This window comes from Babylonia areolata, chromosome 3 (assembly GCF_041734735.1).
Source record: "Babylonia areolata isolate BAREFJ2019XMU chromosome 3, ASM4173473v1, whole genome shotgun sequence".
NCBI classification, from domain to species: domain Eukaryota; kingdom Metazoa; phylum Mollusca; class Gastropoda; order Neogastropoda; family Buccinidae; genus Babylonia; species Babylonia areolata.
Window position 1 is genome coordinate 3,351,104 of NC_134878.1, and position 14,447 is coordinate 3,365,550.

At 44.5% G+C, this 14,447-nt stretch overlaps 1 protein-coding gene across 1 annotated transcript in view; it reads left to right on the top strand.

The window, feature by feature from the left end:
• Positions 1-298: 298 nt before the first annotated feature.
• Positions 299-14,447, top strand: part of LOC143280233 (uncharacterized) — a 97,445-nt gene continuing 83,296 nt past the window's right edge. Inside the window, exon 1 of the mRNA XM_076584866.1 lies at positions 299-1,035. Coding sequence (XP_076440981.1) covers positions 299-1,035 — 737 coding nt within the window. The remainder of the gene's footprint in view (positions 1,036-14,447) is intronic.

Below are 14,447 nucleotides of genomic sequence, written 5' to 3' on the forward strand. Positions count from 1 at the left end.
AATATGTCAGATTAATGGGCACAAAAAGTGGTGAATCCTTTGGTAAAAAAACGAAAATGTCCATAGATCTGCTAATTCATTCCACGCACGCATGCACGCACGCACGCACGCACACACACACACACACACACACACACACACACACACACACACACACACACACACACACACACACTCACTCACTCACTCACACACACACACACACACACACACACACACACACACACACACACACACACACACACACACACACACACACACACACACACACACACACACACACACTACACTACACCTGATGCCCCCAGCAGCAGTGCCCACCAGGGACCGGCCTGTCGCCGGACTGAGGTTTGAACCTGACGGCACCTTGCGTCTCCCGGCCGGCTGCCCGCTGCTGGCCCAGCTCTACAGCCACGGGGCTCCCGTGCCCCTTCCCGCCCCCAAACCCTCCCACCCCCCTAAACCTGCCCCCTCCTCTTCCCATGACACGCGCCTGCCTCTCCTCCACCACTGCCAGCGACAGGAACAGCAGCAACAACCACCACAGCAGAAACAACCACAGCAGAAACAACAACCACAGCAGCAACAACAACCACAGCAACAACAACAACCACTATCACCACCACAGAAGCAACAACAACCACTATCACCACCACAGAAGCAACAACAACCACTATCACCACCACAGAAGCAACAACAACAGCAAAAACAGCAGCAGCAGGGCAGGCCCAAACCCCAGGCCCCCACGGCCCCCCCACTACCCTGCCTGCACCTGCACCACGGGGCCAAGGTGCCCACTGTCCGTCAGCTGATCGACAACCTGGCCAGGAGACAGGCCCAACACATCCTGGCCGCAGCGGCATCGGTGTCGGCGTCGGCAGCAGTGTCGGTGGACCAGCAGCCCCCCAGGTCGTTGCGGATCCCCGCCGTGAGCCGGCCTGCTGAACGGAAGGGGAGGGTGGGGGTGGTGGAGCTCATCCTCCCTCCTCCCCCCAGTGCTGTGGCGGGTGTTGGTGCTGGTCCAGTCTTTAAGCGGTGAGTGGGGGGTGGTACTTTTTGTTTTGTTATTGGTAGGTGTGGTGGTGGTTGTGTGTGTGTGTGTGTGTGTGTGTGTGTGTGTTTCTCGGTCTGTGTGTGATGTTTTTGTTGTTGGAGGGGTGGAGGTGGGTTGGAGGTGGTTACAGAAAGAAGTGTGTGAGTCTGTGTCTGTGTGTGTGTTGTTGTTGTTTTTCTCAACCATGGTGTCTAGTTGCTTGGTTTGTGTAAGGGTTTGTGTTGGAGTGTCCTGCTGCTTAACGGGGTGCGGTGGGAGGTGCGAGTGGTATTTTACCGGAATTTGCCCCATACAGCACTTGGAAGGTATCTGAGTAGTTGGGCAATGTTCCGCTCTGCCCTGGGCAGTAGACTTCTGTTGGAGGTGGCAAGGGCTGTTTATTATATTATGTTCATTTTAATGTCTGATGAACGTTGGATAGTGTATTTTACTTTAACCACTCCTTTCCTTCTCCTAATCATTCATTCATTCATTCAGTTTGTTAATTAGTTAGTTAGCTAGTTAATTAGTTAATTAGTCAGTCAGTTAGTTACCTAGTTGGTTACCGGGTTAGTTAGCTGGTTAGTTACTTAGCTAGTTAGTTAGTTAGCTAGCAAGTTAAGCGGTTAGTTGGTTAGTTAGCTATTTAGCTAGTTAGTAAGTTAGCTGGTTAGCTTGTTAGCTAGTTGGCTAGCTTATGTAAAAAAAATGAAGTATCCAGATTTGATGTGCTATAGAACTTTTATAAGCCAATGTTTTCTTTTCCCCAGTTGTTCATACTTATTTTATTGTCAGATGTCCTATTTTTTACCACTTCTTCCCATGGGATTTTTGGTGTGATGATGTTTTTGTTTGTGTGTGTGTGTTTTTTGTTGTTCTTTTTGTTTTTGTTTTGTTTTTGTTTTTGTTTGATAAATATCATTATCTGATGATTGATGTGATTGACTCATGGGTAAACTGTCATTGCTGACTCAAACAAAACTCATCTATTGACTTATGCCCTATCTACTTTATCCTATTTTACTTATTATTATTAATGTCTTTAGTTTATTACAATGGTATATGGTGTGAAATTGTTGTTTTTGTTGTTGCATATTTGTCCCATTGTAAAAGAAAATTTTTTTAAATGTTGATTATAAAAAAACAAAAAAAAACGACAACAAAAACCCCAACTAGTTGGCTAGTTAGTTAATTAGTATCAAGGTGATATGGCCCCGGTGATATGGTTTATTTTATTAGTTCATCATTCACTTGTTTGTTGATATATTGATAAAAATCCCTTGTTCATATATTAATCCATTTATTCATCATTTAGTTTATTCGTTACTTTGTTTATTTATTCATTTGATGATATAGTTACTTATTCATCTCTATATTATCATTAACGTCTGGTGAAGGGGCTTTGCCTCATATTGTGTATTTCAATCATTTGTTTTCCTTTCGTACATTGATCGATTTATTTACTTGGTAGTCATTCATGAGAGGTGTGTAAACTTAACATCTAGACATGAGTGTGTACCCGCTTCCCCCCCAGGCCCCCCCCCCTCCCTCCCCTCCCCTCCATCCTCTAGACCAGAGACCAGAGAGAGGTATGTGTGTGTGTGTGGAGGGGGGTGGGGGTGGGGAAACCAGAGAGAGAGGGGAGATCATAAGTTTCTGATCAGTGGGAATGACGCTGACGCAGTTACCTCTCTTGGCAAACATCGCCGTGTGGAGAGAGTGGGGTGGGGGGGACAACCACAAAAAAGACAACATAAGTGAACGATATTTTGTGATCAGAGTTCTTTGTCCCCTCCTCCCTCCCTCCCTCCCTCCCTCCCTCTCTCTCTCTTTTCTTCTTCTGCTTCTGAGAAAGAGATTCAGACAGAGATAGAGATAAAGGGGGAGAGAAAAAGATACATAAAATCAGACAGGCTAAGAAACACACACACACACACACACACACACACACACACACACACACACACACACACACACACACATGGTGGAGAGAGAGAGAGAGAGAGAGAGAAGAGTTGTACAGGCAGGAACTGATATATTATGTCAGAAATACGAATGATGTCAGGACATTTTCTTAAACAATGTGTTTTGAAACACGCCTTGAAAAGAGTGTTATGAATATGGAACTGACTGTGAAAAATGGTTGCCCACCAATGGATTTGTATTACATTTATATAATATATATTATATGTGGGGGGAGGGACGTTTTGTGGGGAGATTCAGAAAATATGTGAGTCATTGAACACGTGTAAGAGTCCTAGCCGGGTGCTGTCCGTAAGCAAATGCAGGCCTAAATCTCACACATCATCGGTTAAAACGATTAAAACAACTCAAGATTATTGGCTTGGCTTTGAGTACATACAACACTCATGAAAACCCACCATTCGTTTTTGTTTGTTTGTTTTTCGATTTTTTTTATATTATATTATAATTGTTATTATCATTATTACACATACACACACATATCATTCCTCCCCAGTGTTTTTATTCTTTTGTGTGTTTTGAAACTCCTTCCTGCGTCTGATATCAAGCAGAGCGAAAAAAACCTGATTGTGGAGAGAGAGGAAATGACGGGCGCAATAGCCGAGTGGTTAAAGCGTTGGACTGTCAGTTTGAGGGTCCCGGGTTCGAATCACGGTGACGGCGCCTGGTGGGTAAAGGGTGGAGATTTTTACGATCTCCCAGGTCAACGTATGTGCAGTGCTAGTGCCTGAACCCCCTTCGTGTGTATATGCAAGCAGAAGATCAAATACGCACGTTAATGATCCTGTAATCCATGTCAGCGTTCGGTGGGTTATGGAAACAAAAACATACCCAGCATGCACACCCCCGAAAACGGAGTATGGCTGCCTACATGGCGGGGTAAAAACGGTCATACACGTAAAAGCCCACTCGTGTGCATACGAGTGAACGCAGAAGAAGAAGAAGAGAGAGAGGAAAGCATGTGACTCCTTGGTGAAGCCAGACGGACCATCAAGCTGCTCAGGAGAACGATACAGGCGACAGGCTGAAACCTGGCTGCTTTCTTTCTCTGCTGAACGCCAAACACTGCTTGGCTGAAACCACCACTTTGCTTCGGTTGGCTTGTTCGGAACACGTTTGGAAGTGATGTTACGTGTCTATATAGGTGTGTATATTGGCCATTTCAACGCAAACAGTCGGACGGGTGAAATTAACCCGGAAAAGCAGTAACCGCGCTGTGTGTGTGTGTGTGTGTGTCGTGTGTGTGTGTGTCCATTACGGCAGTGGATATGACTGTCGCTGTGGACGCTCAAGTATCAGTATAGCAGTGACCCGTGTAATGCGTCGTGCGTGCGTCACTAAAACTACAACACAACGCTCTTTCAAGAGCAGCCGGTCAGACTGCAAGTCAAACATGCAGGTAATGCTTTTTGGAGGGGATGGGGGGTGGGGCTGATTGAACTTTGTAAGCTTCTACACACTGCAACGAAAACTAAGAGACAGACAGACAGAGAGACAGACAGACACAGAGAGAGGCTGAAATTGCACTGCATTAAAAAAAAAAAAAAATTAGAGAATTCCGCAAAGAAAGAAAAAAGTCTGTTCACGAAGGTATTTCTTTATTATCTGTCTTGTGTCTCTGTTTCTGACCATCCCACTTCCTCCCTCTGTCCGATTGTAACTCTCTACCTCTGTCTCTGTCTCTGTCTGTCTCTCTCTGTCTCTCTCTCTCTCTCTCTTCCATTTTTGTTTGTTTATTTTGGTTTTGGTTTTGGTCTGGATCAATCACTGGGCTGAATGGAAGGAGTGGCAGCCGCGGTAACATAAACACCGCCACGCACGGCAGCCGGTTCTCCATCTTGCTAGAGGCTGGCAGCGTCCATCTTGCTAGAGGCAGGCAACGTTCATTTCACAGCTGGACAGTAGTAGAGTGTAGACATTTTCAGCAAAATATTTAATCGTTGTTTGGCAATGAACTGCGACAGTAGGTAAGAAAAAGAGTACTATTTGTTAAAAAAAAAAAGAAGTAAACAAGCGATCTTTCATTTTTGACATCTCTCTCTCTCTCTCTCTCTCTCTCTCTCTCTCTCTCTCTCTCTCTCTCTCTCTCTCTCTTAGTCTTGACCATAATGATAATGATAACGACTAATGATAATAATGATTACAGTATACGCTACACCACATCTGCTAAGCAGATGCCTGACCAGCAGCGTAACCCAACGCGCTTAATCAGGCCCTGAGAAAAAAAAAAGAAGAAAAAAAGAAAGAAATAGAGAAGTAAATGAATATTAAAATAATGATAATAATAATGATAATAGAAAATAGAAATAAAATTGAAATAAAATGAAATGATAATGATAAAAAATAATGATGAAAATAAATGAAAAAAAGAATAAACAATTGAAAAAAAAAAGAAAAGATTTTTTTTAATGAAAAAAAAAGCTTAAAAAAACACACAAAAAATGTGTCTTGGACAAAGTTCATATAGCAAATCGTACACTAAAGTCGACAAATGTTGTCCATCAATAGATAGACAGGCAGACAAAGAACTGTGCATTAATGGTTGTAAAAGAAAAGAAAATGAAAGTAGACTAGAAAAAAAAAGAAGGAAAACAAAAGAAAAAATCCGAAAGAAAAAGAGAAAATCAGAAAATAAAACAGAGGGGAAAAACAGAAAGCAGGAAAAATTGGTTTGAGGCCCCACAACAGACACACACACAAAAAAACAGCGTCAGTTTGTGTGTGACAAAAAAAAGGGGGGGAGGGGGCGGGGGGGGGGGGTGTGTGAAGAAAGTGGGAAAAATTAGCTAGGAGGTTGGAGGTCCTACAAAAAACAACAACAACAAACAAGAACAACAACAACAAAACAAACAAGAAACCAACAACCGAAAACTCTCTCTCTCTCTCTCTCTCTCTCTCTCTCTCTCTAACAACGGCAGATGTGTAAGTCGGCCAAAGTGCTTATATCTTCACCGTTGGAAAATAAAGATTCATTCATTCATTCATTCATTCATTCTCTGTGTGTGCCATCACCTTCATCTCGTTTTCTCTTTGCCCGCCTCCCTTCTGTAAGTTTTTGTCACAGTTGATATTTTACAGCTGAGTAACCAATTTCCCTCCCTCTCTCTCTTGTCCAGTTGTTTATATACATTAAAACCAAAATAATTTTTTAGCCACAACAGATTTGCCAGCTTAATTAGAGAGACTCGACTCAGAGAGAGAGGGAGAGGCGCGCGCGGCTGGCAGTAGCCTCCAGCAAGATGGCAGCCTGCTGGCGCGCGGCCGGCCTCCCTTCTTCCCCTCCATACCATTGAGCACGACGGGATTAATCCATGCAGGTGGTTGTTCCAATGAGCAAAGATCACGAACGTGGGAGACGTTTTGAATTCCCTCCCCTTGTTGTTGACCGTGAGGAACGGATTCAGCTTACACTGAGTGCTGGGTGTTCGACTGTGTGCCTGGGTCACATGGGGAGTGCCTGTGGTTTTCTCTCTGTTTGTGTGTGTGTGTTAGTTTCTCTGTGTGTGTGTGTGTGTGTGTGTGCGCGCGCGCGCGAGTCTCTGTGTGTGTTGTGTGTGTCTGTCTGTCTGTCTGTCTGTCTGTGTCCATGTGTGTGTGTGTGAGGGGAGGGGAGAGTCGGAGGGGGGGTTGTTTTGTTTTTTGTTTGTTTGTGTTGTTATCAGAAGACAGCTGTCAAGGCAGGGGCTGTTGTGCTGTTCTCAGAAGACAGCTGTCAAGGCAGGGGCTGTTGTGTTGTTGTTGTCAGAAGACAGCTGTCAAGGCAGGGGCTGTTGTGTTGTTGTTGTCAGAAGACAGCTGTCAAGACAGGGGCTGTTGTGTTGTTGTCAGAAGACAGCTGTCAAGGCAGGGGCTGTTGTGTTGTTGTCAGAAGACAGCTGTCAAGGCAGGGGCTGTTGTGTTGCTGTCAGAAGACAGCTGTCAAGACAGGGGCTGTTGTGTTGTTGTCAGAAGACAGCTGTCAAGGCAGGGGCTGTTGTGTTGTTGTCAGAAGACAGCTGTCAAGGCAGGGGCTGTTGTGTTGCTGTCAGAAGACAGCTGTCAAGACAGGGGCTGTTGTGTTGTTGTCAGAAGACAGCTGTCAAGGCAGGGGCTGTTGTGTTGTTGTCAGAAGACAGCTGTCAAGACAGGGGCTGTTGTGTTGTTGTCAGAAGACAGCTGTCAAGGCAGGGGCTGTTGTGTTGCTGTCAGAAGACAGCTGTCAACACAGGGGCTGTTGTGTTGTTGTCAGAAGACAGCTGTCAACACAGGGGCTGTTGTGTTGTTGTCAGAAGACAGCTGTCAACGCAGGGGCTGTTGTGTCGTTGTCAGAAGACAGCTGTCAAGGCAGGGGCTGTTGTGTTGTTGTCAGAAGACAGCTGTCAACACAGGGGCTGTTGTGTTGTTGTCAGAAGACAGCTGTCAAGGCAGGGGCTGTTGTGTTGTTGTCAGAAGACAGCTGTCAACACAGGGGCTGTTGTGTTGTTGTCAGAAGACAGCTGTCAACACAGGGGCTGTTGTGTCGTTGTCAGAAGACAGCTGTCAAGACAGGGGCTGTTGTGTCGTTGTCAGAAGACAGCTGTCAAGGCAGGGGCTGTTGTGTTGTTGTCAGAAGACAGCTGTCAAGGCAGGGGCTGTTGTGTTGTTGTCAGAAGACAGCTGTCAACACAGGGGCTGTTGTGTTGTTGTCAGAAGACAGCTGTCAACACAGGGGCTGTTGTGTTGTTGTCAGAAGACAGCTGTCAAGACAGGGGCTGTTGTGTTGTTGTCAGAAGACAGCTGTCAAGGCAGGGGCTGTTGTGTTGTTGTCAGAAGACAGCTGTCAAGACAGGGGCTGTTGTGTTGTTGTCAGAAGACAGCTGTCAAGGCAGGGGCTGTTGTGTTGTTGTCAGAAGACAGCTGTCAAGGCAGGGGCTGTTGTGTTGTTGTTAGAAGACAGCTGTCAACACAGGGGCTGTTGTGTTGTTGTCAGAAGACAGCTGTCAACACAGGGGCTGTTGTGTTGTTGTCAGAAGACAGCTGTCAACACAGGGGCTGTTGACCAAAGTCAGGAAAGTCACTCCGAGTTGACAGTGTGGAGTCCTTCCTCCCTCTCCACCCCTTCCCTGTCTTTCTGTCCTTCCTTACCTCTCTTTCACCCCTCTCTATCCCTGCCTCCCCCCCCCCCCTCTCTCTCTCTCTCTATCCTGTCCTGTCCAGTAGCCGCACGGGTTGTGTTTGGCACTGTCCACAGTAGTTTGTCAGCGAGGCCACTGATGATGGGTTCCAGTCCTGTACGGGGTTGTGGTGGTACGTTGATAACCACCTGTCACACAGCTGTCGGCTTCCTCACACCCGTCATTCTCTGACACTGGACCTGCTTTCCAAGAGAAGGATTCATTTGTTTGAATGCCAGCATAATCATAGTTCGGTGTGTGCTGGCATCTAAGGTTCGGTTGAGTTCTTACATTTTCTTCCCCTGCCAGTCTGTCTCACAGAGAGAGAGAGAGAGATCCTTGACGTTTTTGACATCACGTCCTGATGACATGAGTGAATGTGTCCGCTTTTTATTTTTTTTCTGCGTAAAACATGACTTTTTCATAAACAGATAAATGAATAAACGCCATGAAAATAATATATAGTTATATATAAGTCACCTGACATGTTGTATCATTCTGTTCACGTTAGCATTCATCATTGAAAAACGTCTCTCCAGGTTTCCACAGAAAAAATATACATCATGGGGAAAGAGGGTGAAAAGGGCTACATCGTCATGAACATCTAGAAAGAGGGTGAAAACAGCTACATCGTCATGAACATATAGAAAGAGGGTGAAAAGGGCTACATCGTCATGAACATCTAGAAAGAGGGTGAAAACAGCTACATCGTCATGAACATCTAGAAAGAGGGTGAAAAGGGCTACATCGTCATGAACATATAGAAAGAGGGTGAAAAGGGCTACATCGTCATGAACATCTAGAAAGAGGGTGAAAACAGCTACATCGTCATGAACATCTAGAAAGAGGGTGAAAACAGCTACATCGTCATGAACATATAGAAAGAGGGTGAAAACAGCTACATCGTCATGAACATATAGAAAGAGGGTGAAAAGGGCTACATCGTCATGAACATCTAGAAAGAGGGTGAAAACAGCTACATCGTTATGAACATATAGAAAGAGGGTGAAAACAGCTACATCGTCATGAACATATAGAAGGAGGATGAAAAGGGCTACATCGTCATGAACATATAGAAAGAGGGTGAAAAGGGCTACATCGTCATGAACATATAGAAGGAGGATGAAAAGAGCTACATCGTCATGAACATATAGAAAGAGGATGAAAAGGGCTACATCGTCATGAACATATAGAAAGAGGGTGAAAACAGCTACATCGTCATGAACATATAGAAAGAGGATGAAAAGGGCTACATCGTCATGAACATATAGAAAGAGGGTGAAAACAGCTACATCGTCATGAACATATAGAAAGAGGGTGAAAACAGCTACATCGTCATGAACATATAGAAAGAGGGTGAAAACAGCTACATCGTCATGAACATCTAGAAAGAGGGTGAAAAGGGCTACATCGTCATGAACATCTAGAAAGAGGGTGAAAACAGCTACATCGTCATGAACATATAGAAGGAGGATGAAAAGGGCTACATCGTCATGAACATCTAGAAAGAGGGTGAAAAGGGCTACATCGTCATGAACATCTAGAAAGAGGGTGAAAAGGGCTACATCGTCATGAACATCTAGAAAGAGGGTGAAAACAGCTACATCGTCATGAACATATAGAAGGAGGATGAAAAGGGCTACATCGTCATGAACATCTAGAAAGAGGGTGAAAAGGGCTACATCGTCATGAACATCTAGAAAGAGGGTGAAAAGGGCTACATCGTCATGAACATCTAGAAAGAGGGTGAAAACAGCTACATCGTCATGAACATATAGAAGGAGGATGAAAAGGGCTACATCGTCATGAACATCTAGAAAGAGGGTGAAAAGGGCTACATCGTCATGAACATATAGAAGGAGGATGAAAAGGGCTACATCGTCATGAACATATAGAAAGAGGGTGAAAACAGCTACATCGTCATGAACATATAGAAAGAGGATGAAAACAGCTATATCGTCATGAAGATATAGAAAGAGGGTGAAAACACCTACATCGTCATGAACATATAGAAAGAGGATGAAAACAGCTACATCGTCATGAAGATATAGAAAGAGGGTGAAAAGGGCTACATCGTCATGAACATATAGAAAGAGGGTGAAAAGGGCTACATCGTCATGAACATATAGAAAGAGGGTGAAAAGGGCTACATCGTCATGAACATATAGAAAGAGGGTGAAAACAGCTGCATCGTCATGAAAATATAGAAAGAGGGTGAAAACGGCTACATCGTCATGAACATCTAGAAAGAGGGCGAAAACAGCTACATCGTCATGAAGATATAGAAAGAGGGTGAAAAGAGCTACATCGTCGTGAACATCTAGAAAGAGGGCGAAAACAGCTACATCGTCATGAACATCTAGAAAGAGGGCGAAAACAGCTACATCGTCATGAACATCTAGAAAGAGGGTGAAAACAGCTACATCGTCATGAACATCTAGAAAGAGGGTGAAAACAGCTACATCGTCATGAACATCTAGAAAGAGGGTGAAAACAGCTACATCGTCATGAACATCTAGAAAGAGGGTGAAAAGAGCTACATCGTCATGAACATCTAGAAAGAGGGCGAAAACAGCTACATCGTCATGAAGATATAGAAAGAGGGTGAAAACAGCTACATCGTCATGAACATCTAGAAAGATGGTGAAAACAGCTACATCGTCATGAACATCTAGAAAGAGGGTGAAAACAGCTACATCGTCATGAACATATAGAAAGAGGGTGAAAACAGCTACATCGTCATGAACATATAGAAAGAGGATGAAAACAGCTACATCGTCATGAACATATAGAAAGAGGATGAAAAGGGCTACATCGTCATGAACATATAGAAAGAGGATGAAAAGGGCTACATCGTCATGAACATATAGAAAGAGGATGAAAAGAGCTACATCATCATGAACATATAGAAAGAGGATGAAAACAGCTACATCGTCATGAACATCTAGAAAGAGGATGAAAACAGCTACATCGTCATGAACATCTAGAAGGAGGATGAAAATAGCTACATCGTCATGAACATCTAGAAAGAGGGCGAAAACAGCTACATCGTCATGAACATATAGAAAGAGGATGAAAAGTGCTACATCGTCATGAAGATATAGAAAGAGGATGAAAACAGCTACATCGTCATGAACATCTAGAAAGAGGGTGAAAGAGCTACATCGTCATGAACATCTAGAAAGAGGGCGAAAACAGCTACATCGTCATGAACATCTAGAAAGAGGGTGAAAACAGCTACATCGTCATGAACATCTAGAAAGAGGGTGAAAACAGCTACATCGTCATGAACATCTAGAAAGAGGGTGAAAACAGCTACATCGTCATGAAGATATAGAAAGAGGTTGAAAAGGGCTACATCGTCTTGAAGATATAGAAAGAGGGTGAAAAGGGCTACATCGTCATGAACATATAGAAAGAGGGTGAAAACAGCTACATCGTCATGAACATATAGAAAGAGGGTGAAAACAGCTACATCGTCATGAACATCTAGAAAGAGGGTGAAAACAGCTACATCGTCATGAACATATAGAAAGAGGATGAAAACAGCTACATCGTCATGAACATATAGAAAGAGGGTGAAAACAGCTACATCGTCATGAACATATAGAAAGAGGAAAACAGCTACATCGTCATGAACATATAGAAAGAGGGTGAAAACAGCTACATCGTCATGAACATATAGAAGGAGGATGAAAACAGCTACATCGTCATGAACATATAGAAAGAGGAAAAGGGCTACATCGTCATGAACATATAGAAAGAGGAAAACAGCTACATCGTCATGAACATATAGAAAGAGGATGAAAACAGCTACATCGTCATGAACATATAGAAAGAGGAAAAGGGCTACATCGTCATGAAGATATAGAAAGAGGGTGAAAACAGCTACATCGTCATGAACATATAGAAAGAGGAAAAGGGCTACATCGTCATGAACATCTAGAAAGAGGATGAAAATAGCTACATCGTCATGAACATATCGGAAAAAGTCGGTGGAACAGTCCTCCATGCATCATCACGATTCACACACCCACAGGTAGGACAGACATACAGGCCCTCCCCGGCCACACACACACACACACACACACACACACACACACACACACACACACACACACACACACACACACATTTTCTTCACTTTATTTTTATCTCAGCTTAGTTTTGTTCAAAACTCATGTATGTTCAAGTCTTAACTTCTAGTTATGATGACATCCGTCACATATTCAGGATGTATATGTATCAGGACATGACTTTATATAAGATTTTCTTGTTGTCCTGTTCATCGATATCTGTGTTGTATTGCATTGTGACATGTTCCAAATAAAATACTGTTTAAACCTAACACACACACACACACACACACACACGCACACCACACCACACCACACCACACCACAACACCACACACCTAACACACACATACACACACGCGCGCGCGCATGCACAACCAAAATCCCCACCCCCCCACCCCCCTCCGAACCCCCCATGCTCCAACCCCCAGCCCAGAGCAGTTATTTTTTATGATCAAAATGAGCAGCTTGAGGTTCAAAGCCGACACAGCTGAACCTGTTAATAAGTGTGAGGCCTGAACGGTGTGCCTTCTGACACAAAACGTCTTTATCACACACTGCAGGCCCACCTACCCCACACAAACCTCACTCCGCCACCCTGAAACCTATCAGATCTCCACCCGACACTGGTGCCAGGGAACTATATTGAAAAGCTGTTTATTCCTCTGGCTTGGACTCCACACTCGATAACGGCACCTTTTGCTCCTCGCCTTTTGTGTGGGAAATGGGGGGAGGGGTGGGAGTGTGTGTGTGTGTGTGTGGCTCTGTGTGTGTGTGTGTGTGTGTGTGTGTGTGCAAGAAGGAAGGAGGGAAACAGCACGTTGAATCGTTGGTCACAGTGCTGAAGACTGATACCCATTGCTCAGTGTGTGTGTGGAGCGTCAATAATATAGATCCCTCCGGCTTTTTTCCACTTCTGACCAGTGTGGTGGTGGGGATTTGGGGAGCGGAAATCAATAACATCCTGGGAGCTGGTGTGGCCATTGTGTTGAAGGGTGAAGAGGAGGAGAAAGAGGGAGAGAGAGGGGGGGCAGAGAGGGAGAGAGAGACGTGAGTGTGATGCTGATGAAGAACATTCAGACCTAAACACCGTCTGTTCCTGTTGTCGCTGGTCGTCTGACTTCTTTCTGGCTGCCCAGGTGTCCTGTGGAATCCTGACTGGGTTTTTTTTTGTTCTTCACTTGGTCGGTCTGTTTGTCGTGGGTTTCTTTCCTGATAGACGAGACACACTGAAATGATTTATTAAAACAAAACTTATAAGAAATAATCTTTCATCGTAATTCTTTCTTTCTTTTTTTTTTTTTTTTTGTTGTTTAATTCTTGAATTGTTGAGTTCCTGTGAAGTGAAAGTATTGTGACATCGAATGTGTCTGTATGTTTATTTTTGGGGGGGGGGGGGGGGCGCCTTTTTTTCTGCGCGGTTGTAATGTATGTGTCTTCTGTGGTCGACTGGACTGCAATACAATGCCCGTTGGGGCAGTTTTCAACAGGGTTCTCTCTTGAGCGTTGTGTGATTTCGACATCACTTGCATTGTGACTTCCAAAAACTACAGCCTGTTTTTACAAGATGATTGTGTGTTAAGTGGGAATCCTGTGCCTTTGTGAAAGTGTTGGAGCCTAAAGTGGTGAAATCCAAAGCTAATTAAGCGGTTTGTGTGTCAGTTATAGATCATCAAGAAACGTAAAGCTGAGAAAGGTTAACGTGGAAATGAAAAGGACTGTCACAAAAGAGTGCAGTGCATGTCTTTGTTGTTGTTGGTGGTGTTGTGTGGACACGTGGTTGGAAAAGAACGACACTACCCCATAAGAGATCCTCCTTCCGGAGTCTCTTCAATTGTGAAGAAAAAAACAACTCTAACTCGGCCTGTGGACAACAAACAGTCTCCGAAAAGTTTATTCCCGGGACTATAAAACAGTCAGTCGTGTTTTCATGCGGTGTGTGACGACTTAAGAGGATCTCCTTCCCGCCTGGCTGAGCGGTGAGGACGTGGTGGCACAGGCCCTGATTTCGCTTTGCTGTGCAAACCCATGATCAGTTTTGTCGCTCTGCTGCGCCAAGCCACACGGATCTGGAGAACACGTTGTGAGCAGAACTGCTGCACGGGTGGGTGGAAGTAATTGGGATTAGAGGCAGCAGGGAGTGAGGGAGAGGGGTGTGGGGGGCACAAGCTGGGCTGTGGTTCACAGAGGCCAGTTAATCCCCAGGCTGGGTGTCGGTGCCGG